The following is a 14919-nucleotide window of genomic DNA, read 5'->3' as shown; positions in this document are numbered from 1 at the left end:
AGACTTATCGTTTAATTGTGCAGTTCCTTTTAGCACTACAGAGGTTTTTAGTGTGTTTAAGCTCTTTGTTTTGGTTTACTGTTACCACTCTTATCATTGTCTTATTTTAAATCACAAAACACTGTATTAGAGCCTTATCTAATGACTATTTTATATTAACAGTGTATACGAGAAATATCACCTAACCCTACTGCTACTTTGAGCTAGCTTTCATTTTATTTTTAGATTTCTTAGATGTTTTCTACATGTGTACGTGTCTTTTAACCAGTCAGACATCTCACATTCCTCACAGCAAATGATGCTCTGCCTTTAGTTCGAGATAAGCCAATTCTCAGAAAGTGTGTACCCAAACAGGATGCTGGGCTTTGTGACAAAAACATCTCACTCAGTCTCATGCAAAGATCTTTTCAGGTGACAAAATGACACTGCAAAAAGGCTTAATCTTCTCTTAATTATACAAATGACATGTCAACAAATCAAAAAAGAAACTAGCTGTCTTCCTTGATTGATTTACGGATGTGTCATCAACGTGTAATCATGATAGTTCTGACAACTGTAGGGTCATTAAGTATACAGTTGTGTATAAACAACTTTGTTCACAGGTTTTTAATTATCAATTAAGTAATTTGTTTGTTTTTGTTTATTAAAAATCTTAATCTGCAAATTAAATCCAGGTGAGATAAACCTGCAATCATTCCCTCTGTAATTGGAGTACTAGTATTAATAGAAAATAAGTGCCTGATAATTAGAAAACGTAGCTCCAGGTACTTTTCCTTTCTCCTTATCTCCTGATCGAAGTACAATCAGTGCTTTTCCTCTTGTACATTCCTCACAATGTTGTTTCTCACCACAGCTGACGAGTGATATCTTTACTATCATTCAGACGTTACACTGAAGAAACATCGCCAGTATTTAACCCCTTAATCTCTGTAATGGCATCATGATACCATATTATTATTATAGGTACCTGAATAACACAAGGGAAGGTACTTGAAGTTCTGTGATATAGTAAATGGGAGCTGTATGGTTTTATATGCTGCAATAAATGTTGTTTTATAGCCTGTTATGGCTTGACTTCACTGCAAAGTTGATAGGGAATTTATTGAGCAAGTGTTTTCTTTATTTATTTATACATCCAGCAGTTAAGGAGCCACACCACTGTTTAGTTTGAGTCTTGTTTCCATCTATCTAGTAGACTAATTGTGTGACCTTTAGACTACTTGTTTTCATCCGTTTCCAGTCTTTATGCTAAGCTATGCTAACCATGCTGACAGTATCTTGAACGTTTCTTTTATTACTTTTTGGTGGGGAATCAGAAAGTTGGTGAAGATTAGATGACCTTTTATAATCAGAAAAATATAGTTTTGCCAAAACATACTTAAAGAAAAAGGCCAAATATGGAGTTATGTGGCAAGAAAAAGTGTTTTATGGATATCCAGATGGTGGTGATATTGTATTCAAGCTGGAGCAACCATGAACTATTGCCTCCATATTCCCCATATTTAATTGACATATTTAGAGTCGAATTCTCACGCTCTTTAAGCTCTGTTTTGGTCTCCATCACTAACCAAAATGCACTGGTTATATGTACCGCTTCATAGCCATTTTCAGTGCTTCTGAAACTGTGTAGTGCCGAACAAAATGTGCAACTTTCTGAGTTTACTAGGGCCGCCTGAACGCACCATTAGTATCTACAGCTCCTTCAAAAAGGTAACAGTTAATGACAAGGCATATTTGAAGGCTATAAACTACTGAAACAGCCCTCAGCGACAGACTGTAGTACGCAAAACACACTAAGAAATGTTCCTAGGTCACTGTGCCAGGTCAGACTCCTTCAATAACATAATACCTATGATTGTAAATACTCACATGCAATTAATCATCCTTTGCAAGCGTCTGGAAGTCAACTCACACAGCGACACATACATCAAATCCTTAAAAATGTCAACATCTAACGTTGAAACGTGAGCATGCATTCAGAGATACAATAACTAGCTAACTAGCAACTAAACAGAAGGGTTATTAAGGTAAACACATTGTTTTACTGTATCGAATATGCATACACATTTTATGAATAAATAAAAGTAACTGAAAATCATTTTCCTTCAGTTGTGAGCAAACCTAGTTTTAAAACATCCATGTCTTAAAATGCGGAAAAACATTAAACCTGCATTATTTCAAATGGCCAGCAGGGGGCGACTCGACTCCATTGAAGTCTATGAGAAAATGACCCTGCTTCTTACTTGATTTATTACCTCTTCGAACATTTTTCTTGTGAGTTTACGGTGTTAATCATTAGCTTTAAGTCTAACGATTAACACCAAATAGACGACCAGGGCTACCTATTGATTGACAGCAAGCTACTATGTCGTCCAGTTTGGGTGTTTTTCGTGTTTTCAGTTCATGAAAGTTAATAAAAAATGTTGGTAGCCTTATGAGTCTTGTTCAGCGTTCAGTTCTACTGTACTGAGTCACTTCTGGTAAAAAAACAAAACAAGATCTCAACGACCAAATTGCCAAAATTGAGGCTTCAAAATGGTACTGATGTCATGGTGGCTACATCCACTTATTATAAACAGTCTATGAAGCCAATATGGCTAAAAATGAAATGAAATCTTCATATTTATGGATGCCAAATGTCTTTACGTTCCTTCCATTAGGGCCTTTTCCTTCCTCTGAATAGTGTTGCTGCTGCTGCTGTTGTTGTTGTTGTTGTTGTTGCTGACGCTGCTGGCTCTCTTCATCTGGTACATTACCTTCGCTGCTTCATCAGAGAGAGTCTGGAGGGGAAAGAGATGAGAAATCAGTGAGTAAAAGATCCCGGTTACTGTCTTTTTTTAAACTTTTGTATGGAACAAAATGTCACATGTTAATCACATGATCTTTAAAGGAGATGGAGGCAGATTTTTGATACTTTTAGACGGAGCCAGGCTAAGTGTTTCCACCTGTTACCAGTCTTTATGCTAAGCTATGCTAACCCACTGCACTTTGAACCATCCCTTTAATCACTATTTGGTGGGGAATACAAATAAATGGTGTGCCCCAGTTGGTAAAGATGACATTACCTGTTATTACCAGAAGAAAATGGCTCAATCTGGCTATTTATACTACACATTTGTACCTCTCTAGAGCGAGGTAATATTGTATTTAGAGCTGGAGCACACACACATATTTTTTGCGATGACCCAATACAAAAAATACTCCCCATATTTAATTGACAATTGTAGATCTTGTGCTCTTTAACAGACGAACAGGACTAAAGAAAATACTGAAGTGGAAATGAATAATATATTTATAAACTGGTTTCATAATTGAGGTGTATGATTACCTGTGATCCAGGTGTGATGTCGTCACAGATTGTTGTCATGGTGTCCATCCAGTTGCCATAGATACTCTCTTCTTTTTGGATAGGCCTCTGCTGACTAACACACACACACACACACACACACGCACACGCACACACACACACACACACACACACACACACACACACACACACACACACACACACACACACACACACACACACACACACACACACACACACACACATTGCAGACAGCTGTATAAACAAGTTTAAGGTGTGTCGGAGTGTGTGTGTGTGTGTGTATTCAGAGTGTGTCACTGAGGCGAAAGGTTAAGAAAATTTACAAAATATGAAACTGTCTGCAACACACCGGGTAAAAAGAGTAAAATCTTGCAGATTTTTTAGAGGAATGATAAAACAGTAAAGGAATATAAACTTTGAAATTGTTGCGGAGACACAACTTTTGTCCCTAGATGGTAATTAAGTCCACATATTGTGATTTCAAGCATATGTGTCTTCCTACAAATCAAAGAATCCATGATACTCATTCACCATCCATACCTTTTTACACACACACACACACAACTTGAAAATCCTCCCCATATTGTCCATGCTTTGAAATCCTGCCTTTTTTATCGTTGTCGTTTGTTTTAATCCGCCCTTCAACTGGATCTCAGGTGTGTTCAGCCGTACCTGATGAGTCTGAGCAGGTGTTGCTGATCCTTCAGTTGTCTCTGAGCTTCCTGGACTCGTCCCTCCATGGCTAATCTGGCGCAGAGCTGAGCGGAGTGAACGCCGAGCACCGCCATGTTGAGACTCCCGGCCCAAATCCCACTTCAGGAGAAGGAAATGTGTGTTTGGCAGAGTATTGTTGTATCAATGCTTTTTGGCAATAAATCTGAGCTGAGTATGTGGGTTGCGCCCATGAAAAATGTGACAAAATCACACGGTATAAGAGTTATTGCCAAGAAGCATTGTTACATAAAATAAATAATCTACCAAGCACACATTTCCTTACTTTTGGTGTTAAATGTATATTGATTTCCACCCCTTCAGTGTTTACCTGGAGGAAGCAACAGGTCTCTGTTCAGTGATCACACGAGTCACTTTCTCCTGGTCTCTGGTCTTAAAACTCAGCTGGAGTTGGAAAGGAAGTGTGTCCTTCTGAAGGAAAACTGTCACACACACACACACACACACACACACACACACACACACACACACACACACACACACACACACACACACACACACACACACACACACACACACACACACACACACACATGAATGCATGTATACCATAAGATAGTAGATGTTAATACTGATTTTGTGTGTCTTACCTTCCATGAACTGTGGTTTCACAGCGAACTGGAAGGTGACCTCCAGCCCTTTGGTCACGTTTCCAATCTCTCTCACCAGTGTGTGATTCTGTTCGTCCTCAAAGGGAAAATACCTGAGGAAGAAATAGAATATTATAAAAAATCACCAAAACATACTTCATTTCCCAGGTAAACATACAAATGAGTAGGAAATAAATGAATGTGTGGAATCCCAATTTGAGATCAATAAAGTTATTCTAATATGGATTAAAAAACCAGTTTATTTTGGCGTTTATGTCCTCATCATTTGTAGGAACTAACTAACTTCCTGTCAGTATATTTCTTGGTGTCACTCACACTCCATCAGGAGCAATAAGGGTTGCCGTGACTCCCGTTGCTAGAATGTTGTCCACGGAAGCCGACTGTATCTCTGTTGCCACGGTGCCGATGCTCACTATGTTCACCTGGGCAGCAGAGGAGAGCAGGAGTTTATAAGTTAATAAACCACTGCATGTTTTAGTTTAAAATAAAAAATAAAAGAATACGGATGTGCAATAAAAAGATTCAAAAAATATAATAACATACTATAAAAAAATGTAAGAATGTCCAATAAGTCATAAAATAATCTGAATGTGACATTGAAAATGTAAACTTGTACATCTACTTCTGCATTATCTCACGTCTTCTCATTTTCTCTTTGCATTCATTCACAATACAAAATGTCCCCTCAGTGTCTGCACGTGTCTCACCCTTCCTCCAGTTGTGTCTGCAAACCTCCCAACGTCTGCCAAACGACAATCAGTCCCTTCAAACGTCATCACTGATATTATGACTCTGCAGGAAGAAGAGAAAGCCACTATAATGTATTAGTTAATAATTAATAATTAACACAGTAGAATGCACGTTCAAAACAAGCTTTCCTCACCCGCTCTCCACCGCCTGCTGAGCCAGCTGTTTGTAGAAATAAGGGGTGAGGGAGGAGGGGGAGAGAGAGGAGAGAGAGGGAGGTTTCTCCATCTCTCCCAGCCCAATGTTGGCTCTGCCGTCAGTACACAGAACCACCTGCAGAGTACAGAGGACTACATTACCCACAAGTCATTTCTGTCTCAGTTACTGTAGATCAGGGGTGTCAAACTCAAGGCCCGGGGGCCAAATCCGGCCCGTGACTTCATTTTCTGTGGCCCCACAAGAGCTTGCAAAGAATATTATTATATATTTATTATACGGTTACATGATGATTTACAGAAGCACGTTGCCCATAAACTACATGTCCCACAATGCATCTCAAATTAGAGTTTTTTTCTCCGAATTTGACTTTTTTTCTTCTAAATGTTACTTTTTTTTCAAAATGTTACCTTTTTTTTTAAATGTCAACTTTTTCTCCAGAATTTGGCTTTTCTTTTAAAATCATTTTGTGACATTCTCACTGAAGAGACTTGCAATTATTTGCCCCAGACTTCTGCTTTCAGACATAGTTAATTATTAAGTTATTACCCTATCTGATATTAATCCAATGCAGAGGCAATAATGTAATATAATACATTATTTTATATATATATTTATATAAGTATTTTTATATAGTCTTAAAGTTACAACCGGCCCTTTGAGTGCAGCCCTAATGCTGATGTGGCTCGCGATTACATTGAGTTTGACACCCCTGCTGTAGATAGTGACACACACTGTTAGAATAGCACATATTTACATTTCTCACTTTCGACCTGTTATAAATACCACATTTTACATATAGCAGTAATAACATGAAGGTGTTTTAGTCTCTTGACAATAATACAATTTATTTATAGAGCACATTTTATACAACAGATGTGGTGCTTTAAAACAAAGACAAGACATTATAAAAAAAGGCAGAAGGACAGCAGATAAATAAATATATAATTAAAAGTGATTAAAAAAAACAGAGACCATTACGAATAATAAAAATGAGAGGATTGTTTTTTTTAAATGATAAGAATGACATTAATTATATGCTAAATAAAACAAACCTATTCTAATTGAATGCATATGTTTTCCCCATCTTAATAGGAAAGGCACTTCTTTGTCAATGTTTCTTAAATAGCTGCTTTCACACCAAGTACTTTGCCGTACTTAGTGCCAGCACTCATAGATTAGTCAAATGAAGCCGCTGACGTCACTTCTTCTTCTTCTGCTTTGGGTTTACTGGCAGGCCGCAAACAACTTCACGGTGTATACTGCCACCCGAAGTCCCCGGCCGGAAGTCCCCGGAGTTGGGGAAGGCTTCCGAGTAAATCGCCAGAACGCCGACACCTCCTCATCACTCCACCGCTCCCATGTTTTTTTTTGTGTTGCCATAAGTTATTATATTAATACAACTTTTCAGAGTTTTACGGGGCGTGGTTTGCAATTCGCCCAGCCAATCGAAATTGGTACTTTTTTCTCCCCAGGATAGTCCCACCTCTCTAGCAGGGACTACCAATGGTGGTAAAAGTTCTCTGAACTAAGTTCTCTTTTTGGTGTGAAGGCAAAATTCCAGGCACTAACGGAACTAAACGGGAAAAGTACTCCGGTGTGAACGCGCCTATTAATATTTTACAGTGTTTGTCTGTATCTTTCTGCAAGAAGTTAAATCAACAAAAAGTAAAATATTGGTAATTGATTGCTCGTCCTCATGGTCCCTCATCCTTTTCGTTTAAGCACCTATATCCAACTTTACCACCAAAAATGCTGGTTTATTCCTTAAAAGTCCTTCAGACTGCCTCACCTTTGACCCTGGATATCTTGACGCCATGGCAACCGAGGCCAACGCTGCAGGACCGAGACTCGTAGCTCCATGTTCCCTGAGGCTGGAAACATTGATATTAATAAACGTGAATGTATTTTAAAGTATAAAGAGAATTTAACGTCATGTTCACTTACTCTTTGACCCTCTGCATCAGCTGCTGGTGCGTCTCAGCGATACAGTGCGGGATGCTGTAAGCCACGCCCTGTTTCCAAATATGGTCGTAGTCCACCAGCGCCCAATCCCTGAGAGTCAGAGGAGTGCTGGTGCCATCTCCATATATCACCACCTGGGAGGAGAAGGTGTTTTTGAATGGCAGTATTTATCTTTGACCTTTAAAAGCTACAACAAAACAACAAACACGGTATTCCTGAAAGGGCAATAGTCGTCCCTTACACTTGTTGTGGCATGAAGTGTTTCATTTGAGTGAAACCTCACATTATTCTCCTACCTCATCGTTGAATGTGACCAGAGCCACTCTCCTGCGGGGAGACTCCTGCAGGAGGGAGGACAGCGCCCCCTGCAGGGCATCCTGCATACCCTGCAGCAAAATAACCCATAACAAAGTTTCTTTAGACATATTATGATCATATTTCGGGTTCATATTAGTATGTAGTGTCTCTACTTTAAAGAGTCCTCTCCTGCTGATGTTCAGGTGTATATCAGTATGTAGTGTCTCTACTTTAAAGAGTCCTCTCCTGCTGATGTTCAGGTGTATATCAGTATGTAGTGTCTCTACTTTAAAGAGTCCTCTCCTGCTGATGTTCAGGTGTATATCAGTATGTAGTGTCTCTACTTTAAAGAGTCCTCTCCTGCTGATGTTCAGGTGTATATCAGTATGTAGTGTCTCTACTTTAAAGAGTCCTCTCCTGCTGATGTTCAGGTGTATATCAGTATGTAGTGTCTCTACTTTAAAGAGTCCTCTCCTGCTGATGTTCAGGTGTATATCAGTATGTAGTGTCTCTACTTTAAAGAGTCCTCTCCTGCTGATGTTCAGGTGTATATCAGTATGTAGTGTCTCTACTTTAAAGAGTCCTCTCCTGCTGATGTTCAGGTGTATATCAGGGTGTAGTGTCTCTACTTTAAAGAGTCCTCTCCTGCTGATGTTCAGGTGTATATCAGTATGTAGTGTCTCTACTTTAAAGAGTCCTCTCCTGCTGATGTTCAGGTGTATATCAGTATGTAGTGTCTCTACTTTAAAGAGTCCTCTCCTGCTGATGTTCAGGTGTATATCAGTATGTAGTGTCTCTACTTTAAAGAGTCCTCTCCTGCTGATGTTCAGGTGTATATCAGTATGTAGTGTCTCTACTTTAAAGAGTCCTCTCCTGCTGATGTTCAGGTGTATATCAGTATGTAGTGTCTCTACTTTAAAGAGTCCTCTCCTGCTGATGTTCAGGTGTATATCAGTATGTAGTGTCTCTACTTTAAAGAGTCCTCTCCTGCTGATGTTCAGGTGTATATCAGTATGTAGTGTCTCTACTTTAAAGAGTCCTCTCCTGCTGATGTTCAGGTGTATATCAGGGTGTAGTGTCTCTACTTTAAAGAGTCCTCTCCTGCTGATGTTCAGGTGTATATCAGTATGTAGTGTCTCTACTTTAAAGAGTCCTCTCCTGCTGATGTTCAGGTGTATATCAGTATGTAGTGTCTCTACTTTAAAGAGTCCTCTCCTGCTGATGTTCAGGTGTATATCAGTATGTAGTGTCTCTACTTTAAAGAGTCCTCTCCTGCTGATGTTCAGGTGTATATCAGTATGTAGTGTCTCTACTTTAAAGAGTCCTCTCCTGCTGATGTTCAGGTGTATATCAGTATGTAGTGTCTCTACTTTAAAGAGTCCTCTCCTGCTGATGTTCAGGTGTATATCAGTATGTAGTGTCTCTACTGGGACATGTCTCCATGCTTTAATGTTCAAAAAGCTCTTTCTGTGATTGGTCAACCGCTTAGAGATGTCCCGCCCCTTAGCGTACAATGTGTTGGAGCTTTAGCCAATAGGAGCACGAGTGTTACAAACTGATGTGTCTCACCTCCAGTCTGGATATGTATGTTCGAGATCCACTGCTTGATGTTACCTAAAGGAGAGCAAACACATTTTGTACTACTTATTTTTGCTACTTTTACTTAAAATCTGCTCACTGCTAACACACACACACACACACACACACACACACACACACACACACACACACACACACACACACCTCAGCAGTAACGCTCATGCTGCCGGAGACGTCCACACAGAACACCACCAGTGATTCCTCCAGGTTCTGGTAGTCGTCCTCGCTGTGGTTCTGCAGGTAGATGTCGTCCACACACACTCTGTGACTCACACACACTCTGTCACCCACACACACTCTGTCGCTCACTGCACTCTCACATCCGCAGAACTCACACACCCACACCTGAACCGGAGCAAGAGAGGAGGAGGAGGAGGTGTTTATCAGTTTGAGTCATTTCTTTCCACTTGTGTGTTTCAACCACTTCATTATCAAGAAGAAGTAAAGTCCCAGGCTCTTCCAACAGAGCGACAGACAAAATACGTAAGATATTAAAGAAAGAAAATACCTAAAATAGTGCAAATACTGTCAATTTGTTGTTGCATTGAGACATACATCTTAACTAAAGACAGAGAAACACAACAGAAGTTTTCCACTCACATTTTTCTGCATAGAACTCAGGCAGGATAAGGCAGCACTACATTTCCCACAAAGCACTGGGCTCTGAAAACTCTCCAGGCCTGAAGCTGGGTAGAAAAGGTAAGTAAGGGATTTCAGTTGTATTATTTTGTTTTTGTAGTTGTTCTTGCTTTTTTAAAGTAATTTAAATATGTTTTTTTGTATTTTTTAGATAATTAAATTAAATACGTAATTCTTTTTAAAATTTAAATTTCATTTTATTGTGTTGATTTATTTTGGATTGAAGGCATCATACAATAAGGCATGTTTCTTTTTCTTGTTTTATTTATAATTTATGTAAAAACTAGGGCTGTCAGTCGATTAAAATATTTAATCGCGATTAATCGCATGATTGTCCATAGTTAATCGCGATTAATCGCAAATTAATCGCACATTTTTTATCTGTTCTAAATGTACCTTAGAGGGATATCTTTCAAGTTTTTAATACTCTTATCAACATATGAGTGGACAAATATGCTTTATATGTTTGTTTATTATCATTTGAACAATGACAAATATTCTCATGAATATTAAACACAACAACCTGAACATTACAAATATTCACCTCAATTCAACCTGGAACCTCTCTCATACAATAATACTGTGTGTGTGTGTGTGTGTGTGTGTGTGTGTGTGTGTGTGTGTGTGTGTGTGTGTGTGTGTGTGTGTGTGTGTGTGTGTGTGTGTGTGTGTGTGTGTGTGTGTGTGTGTGTGTGTGGACACTGTGATGGATCGTTGGAGCTATGTGCAGCTCAAGGCATATATGCTCGAATGGGAGCTGCCTGGACGCTGCAATCATGTTGCGCGCACTATCCGTGCTGAGTGTGCTGACTTTTCGTACAATGTCCCACTGTCTGGCTACCTGCATAAAGTCAAGTGCTCGGCGCAGTTGTCGGCGAAATGTCATTGAAACAGCTCCTTATATCCGTTAGCGCAGCTAGCTAGCACCAGATGCTAACAACAACAACACGTAAGGTGTGCCTCGCTCGCGCGAGTCGCGCCACACATACACACTCCCTCCCGGTCCTCCCGATGGCCAGTCCGGGCCTGCCGGTGAGCGTGGAAGTGTGGTCTGCCACAAGCGGGCAGCAGGAGCGGGGCTGTCAGCATCAGCTTGTCGATGGTATTTTAAACTCGATGCGCTCTGAAACTACGGCGGCCGAGGACAAAAAATACACATGCGTTAATCGCGTTAAAATAATTAGTGGCGTTAATTTTTTTTTGCGTTAACGCGTTATTAACGCGTTAACTTGACAGCCCTAGTAAAAACATGAGTCTGAATTTCAAACCGTAATTTTATTCATTAATTTTAATGTATATTTCTATAGAAAAATATACGATGTTTTTTTGTTTTACTGTTTTATTACGTAAGTCAATAAATACAAAAGTTTAAAAAAAGTGTTTTAACAGGTGTATGTGTGTGAGTTGAGTGTGAGTGTGTGTGTGTGTGTGTGTGTGTGTGTGTGTGTGTGTGTGTGTGTGTGTGTGTGTGTGTGTGTGTGTGTGTGTGTGTGTGAGTTGAGTGTGAGTGTGAGTGTGTGAGTTGAGTGTGAGTGTGAGTGTGTGTGTATGTGTGTGTGTGTATGTGTGTGTGTGTATGTGTGTGTGTGTGTGTGTGTGTGTGTGTTTGTGTTTCTGAGTTCATCTGTATGTGTGTGTGTGTGTGTGTGTGTGTGTGTGTGTGTGTGTGTGTGTGTGTGTGTGTGTGTGTGTCAGAATCAGAAACGGGTTTATTACCAGGTAGGTTGACACGTGTGAGGAATTTGACTTGGTGTTGCGGTGTGTGTGTGTATGTGTGTGTGTGTGTGTGTGTGTGTGTGTGTGTGTGTGTGTGTGTGTGTGTGTGTGTGTGTGTGTGTGTGTGTGAGACCTTGGCTGACGTCCACCAGTGTCCCCACACTAAGCGACACCACGTTGACGTTGGCTCTCAGACGGCTCTCAGCTGATGAAACACGACACAGGAATGAAGAAGACAAAGAAAGCAAACAGAGAGAACAGCAGCCATTAAACACATATCAAACACACACCTCACCTCTGGGTGGGAGGGGAGGGGGGAGGGAGAGAGGAGCGAGGGGACGGTGAGAGGAAGAGGGAGGAAGAGGAGGAGGAAGGGAGGAAGGTCTGGGTTTTCTGGGGAGACGACGAGGAGGCAGCGGCGGAGGAACTGGAGGTGAAAAAAAGACAGAAAATTAAAGAAATCTGTGAGAAAAATACTAAATAAAAGCCTGAATATTGTTTTCAGCATTTCTCTAGTAACTTCTCTGGCAATGTTTCTTAAATAATGACTAGAATATGTTATAATATTTGTACATTAATTGCTACGCTACTGTTAACTATGGCTTTGTTCTTGTGTAATTACATGTATCTGAAACCGTGTGGACTTCCCCTTGTTGAACTGCTATCTTTTATCTCCTCCACACACACACACACACACACACACACACACACACACACACACACACACACACACACACACACACGCGCGTGCACACAAAAACACACACACACACTGCTTCATATGCTTTCCTGTTATTTCTCTGCAATTCTCTTGAGAATGTGATTTACAGCAGTTTCGTTGACCTTTATGAGAGCTGAGTTTTTTTTATGCACGTGTGAATAATGTAGATTATTACCATCCTGCTGCTGTACAGTGCCTTTGTCGTCATGCTGGTGCTTGATGAGAGGAATACCTGTGGAAAATGTGTTTAAACTACATTAAAACAGTAAATAAATTATATGCACAATATTGCAAGCATGTCACAAATGTTATAAGAAGGTAAGGAAAGATTACTGTATGCATCAAAAGAGTTACAAAGTGCTTCACAATAAGCAGAACAGAAATAAAATCACGTTTTAAAAGTGTCCTCAGATCATCCAAATGAACTTTTCCATGGTTTTAAGGCAAATAAAGCAACATTTTGGCTTCAAAATGTCTTCAAAAATGTTCTATAATATTATTTAAAATGGAAATGCACTCACCTGCTCCGTCAGGCCTCCAGTGACACACAACGTGACTGCAGGCAAACTCCATCTGAGACGCATAAAAAAACAGTCATTAAAACATCAAAATCATCTTTTTAAACTTTCCTATGACTTTGACATGCATTAAGACTCGACTAACCCAAACGTATTCATACTTAAAAGAGGGACAAAAAGCGCTAAATGTGTGTGTAGGATGCAGAAATGACAGATCAGCAATAAGTCAACAGCAGCAGGTGTCTGAGTGAAACATGAAAACATTTCCTGTTCAACAACAGTGAGGGGAAACAGAACAACATGCTAAATAATAGCCTGGTTAGGGTCCTGTGAGTATATATAGACTATAAAGCATTGTTTAATAGTATAATATAGTAGTTTAAATGGGTATTAATAACATAGCAGCAGCATTATGTGAGGTCACCATGTAGGAAGTGGAAGGTTTTGCTGTTAAAATGTTCTTTATTTGGGTTAATTTGATTATTTAGCTGAACATAACGACCTCTTTTCAACCACCTTTTCAATTACTCACATACTAAAGTACTTAATGCTCATATGACATTCATTTGTTGGTCATTTTATAAACATCAGGTACTTTAAGTCAAATATTTCAATGTTAAAAGGTGAAGTTTTGACACTTTTTGATTTAAAAAAAATATTTTTGGTAAATGTCACGCGTGTTGTTAAGATATGTTGATTATAGCGAGAATATTGGTGAATTTTTATACTTTTTTTACAATTGCAAATGAATGGTACATAAGGAAATGAATGGTGCCGGCTGGACAAATCAGGTTAAAGAGATTCTGCCTACGTTGGCAAACACATACACACACACACACACACACACACACACACACACACACACACACACACACACACACACACACGCACACGTCATACATTTGACAGTCGTACAAAAGTAAAAGCACAAATGACTCTCCTTACTCCCTGAATGAAAACAGAACACTCACATTAGATCATGAAGAGTATTACCTTTGCCGGTGTCTGTGTGCTGTGGTGTCGCGGAAACTGAAAGCAAGCGTTTGTAACTCGGCAGGTTTATATAAATGTGTGTGTGGGCGTGTTCAAAGTCCAAGAAACACTGTGCATATACAGTGTGTGAGTGTGTGAGTGTGTGTGTGGCAGGAAGTTGGCAGGGCAAATGAAAGGAAGTAAGAGGAGTTGAAAGAAAGAAGAAAAAGATCTGCAGATGTTTTTTTAATCATAAAATACACTTAGTTGTTTATTTACTGTTTATTATCTACAGTTTAATAGTTATTTTATTCATTATAATTAACACTGTTGTTTTAAGCAAGTGCATTTTAATCCTTGTACAGCATTTGCTACACAGAGATTAGAAAACATGATAATAAATGTTAGAATATTTGACTTTTTTACTATTTTACACACGTTCATTATGAAGATAGACAACAAACTACTCTAATGAATCATGTAATCAATGGTGATGATGATGGTGTTGAACGCTGGACTAAAGTCTATGAACAGCATCCTAACATAAGAGTTCTTAGGGTCCAAGTGGGTGAAGCCTGGGTGGAGAGCAGAGGAGATTGCTTCCTCAGTGGACCGCTTCGCTTGGTGTGCAAACTGAAACGGGTCCAGCGAGAGGGGGGGGGGGGGGGGGGGGGGGAGCAGATTTGATTTGCTTCATGACTAGCCTCTCAAAGCACTTCATGATGGTGGAAGTGAGCTTCAGGTGGTGTGCAAGCATCCACTGAGAGATGTTAGCCGGACAAGCAGAGATACATAAGACCACCTGTGTTTCAGACCGTGGAAAAGAGGGAAGCAGTTTAGTGTCATCTGTAAAGGTTTAGCAGGAGAAGCCATGAGAGCAAATCTTGGAGCCGAGTGAATTAAAGTACAGATCCTCTC

The 14919-nt window shown here is 39.7% G+C and overlaps 1 protein-coding gene across 1 annotated transcript; it reads right to left on the bottom strand.

Moving 5' to 3' along the window:
- Positions 1 to 1082: 1082 nt before the first annotated feature.
- On the bottom strand, positions 1083 to 14102 carry si:dkey-9k7.3 (circularly permutated Ras protein 1). The gene is made up of 19 exons (XM_034150230.1): positions 14023 to 14102; positions 13033 to 13084; positions 12687 to 12743; positions 12086 to 12217; positions 11924 to 11995; positions 10036 to 10121; positions 9580 to 9780; positions 9406 to 9450; positions 7836 to 7925; positions 7522 to 7673; positions 7367 to 7448; positions 5555 to 5691; positions 5379 to 5463; positions 4987 to 5093; positions 4651 to 4763; positions 4371 to 4482; positions 4001 to 4141; positions 3329 to 3422; positions 1083 to 2780 (listed from the first exon to the last, which is right to left on the bottom strand). Exons 2-19 carry the CDS (start codon positions 13082 to 13084, stop codon positions 2643 to 2645), a joined length of 1896 nt encoding a protein of 631 aa, XP_034006121.1. The 5' UTR covers positions 14023 to 14102; the 3' UTR covers positions 1083 to 2642.
- Between the last annotated feature and the right edge of the window lie 817 nt (positions 14103 to 14919).

The sequence above is a fragment of the Trematomus bernacchii genome, unplaced genomic scaffold (genome assembly GCF_902827165.1).
Source record: "Trematomus bernacchii unplaced genomic scaffold, fTreBer1.1, whole genome shotgun sequence".
Classification (NCBI taxonomy): Eukaryota; Metazoa; Chordata; class Actinopteri; order Perciformes; family Nototheniidae; genus Trematomus; species Trematomus bernacchii.
The sequence above is the reverse complement of the archived record's forward strand: the minus strand, read 5'-3'. Positions and strand labels throughout refer to the sequence as shown.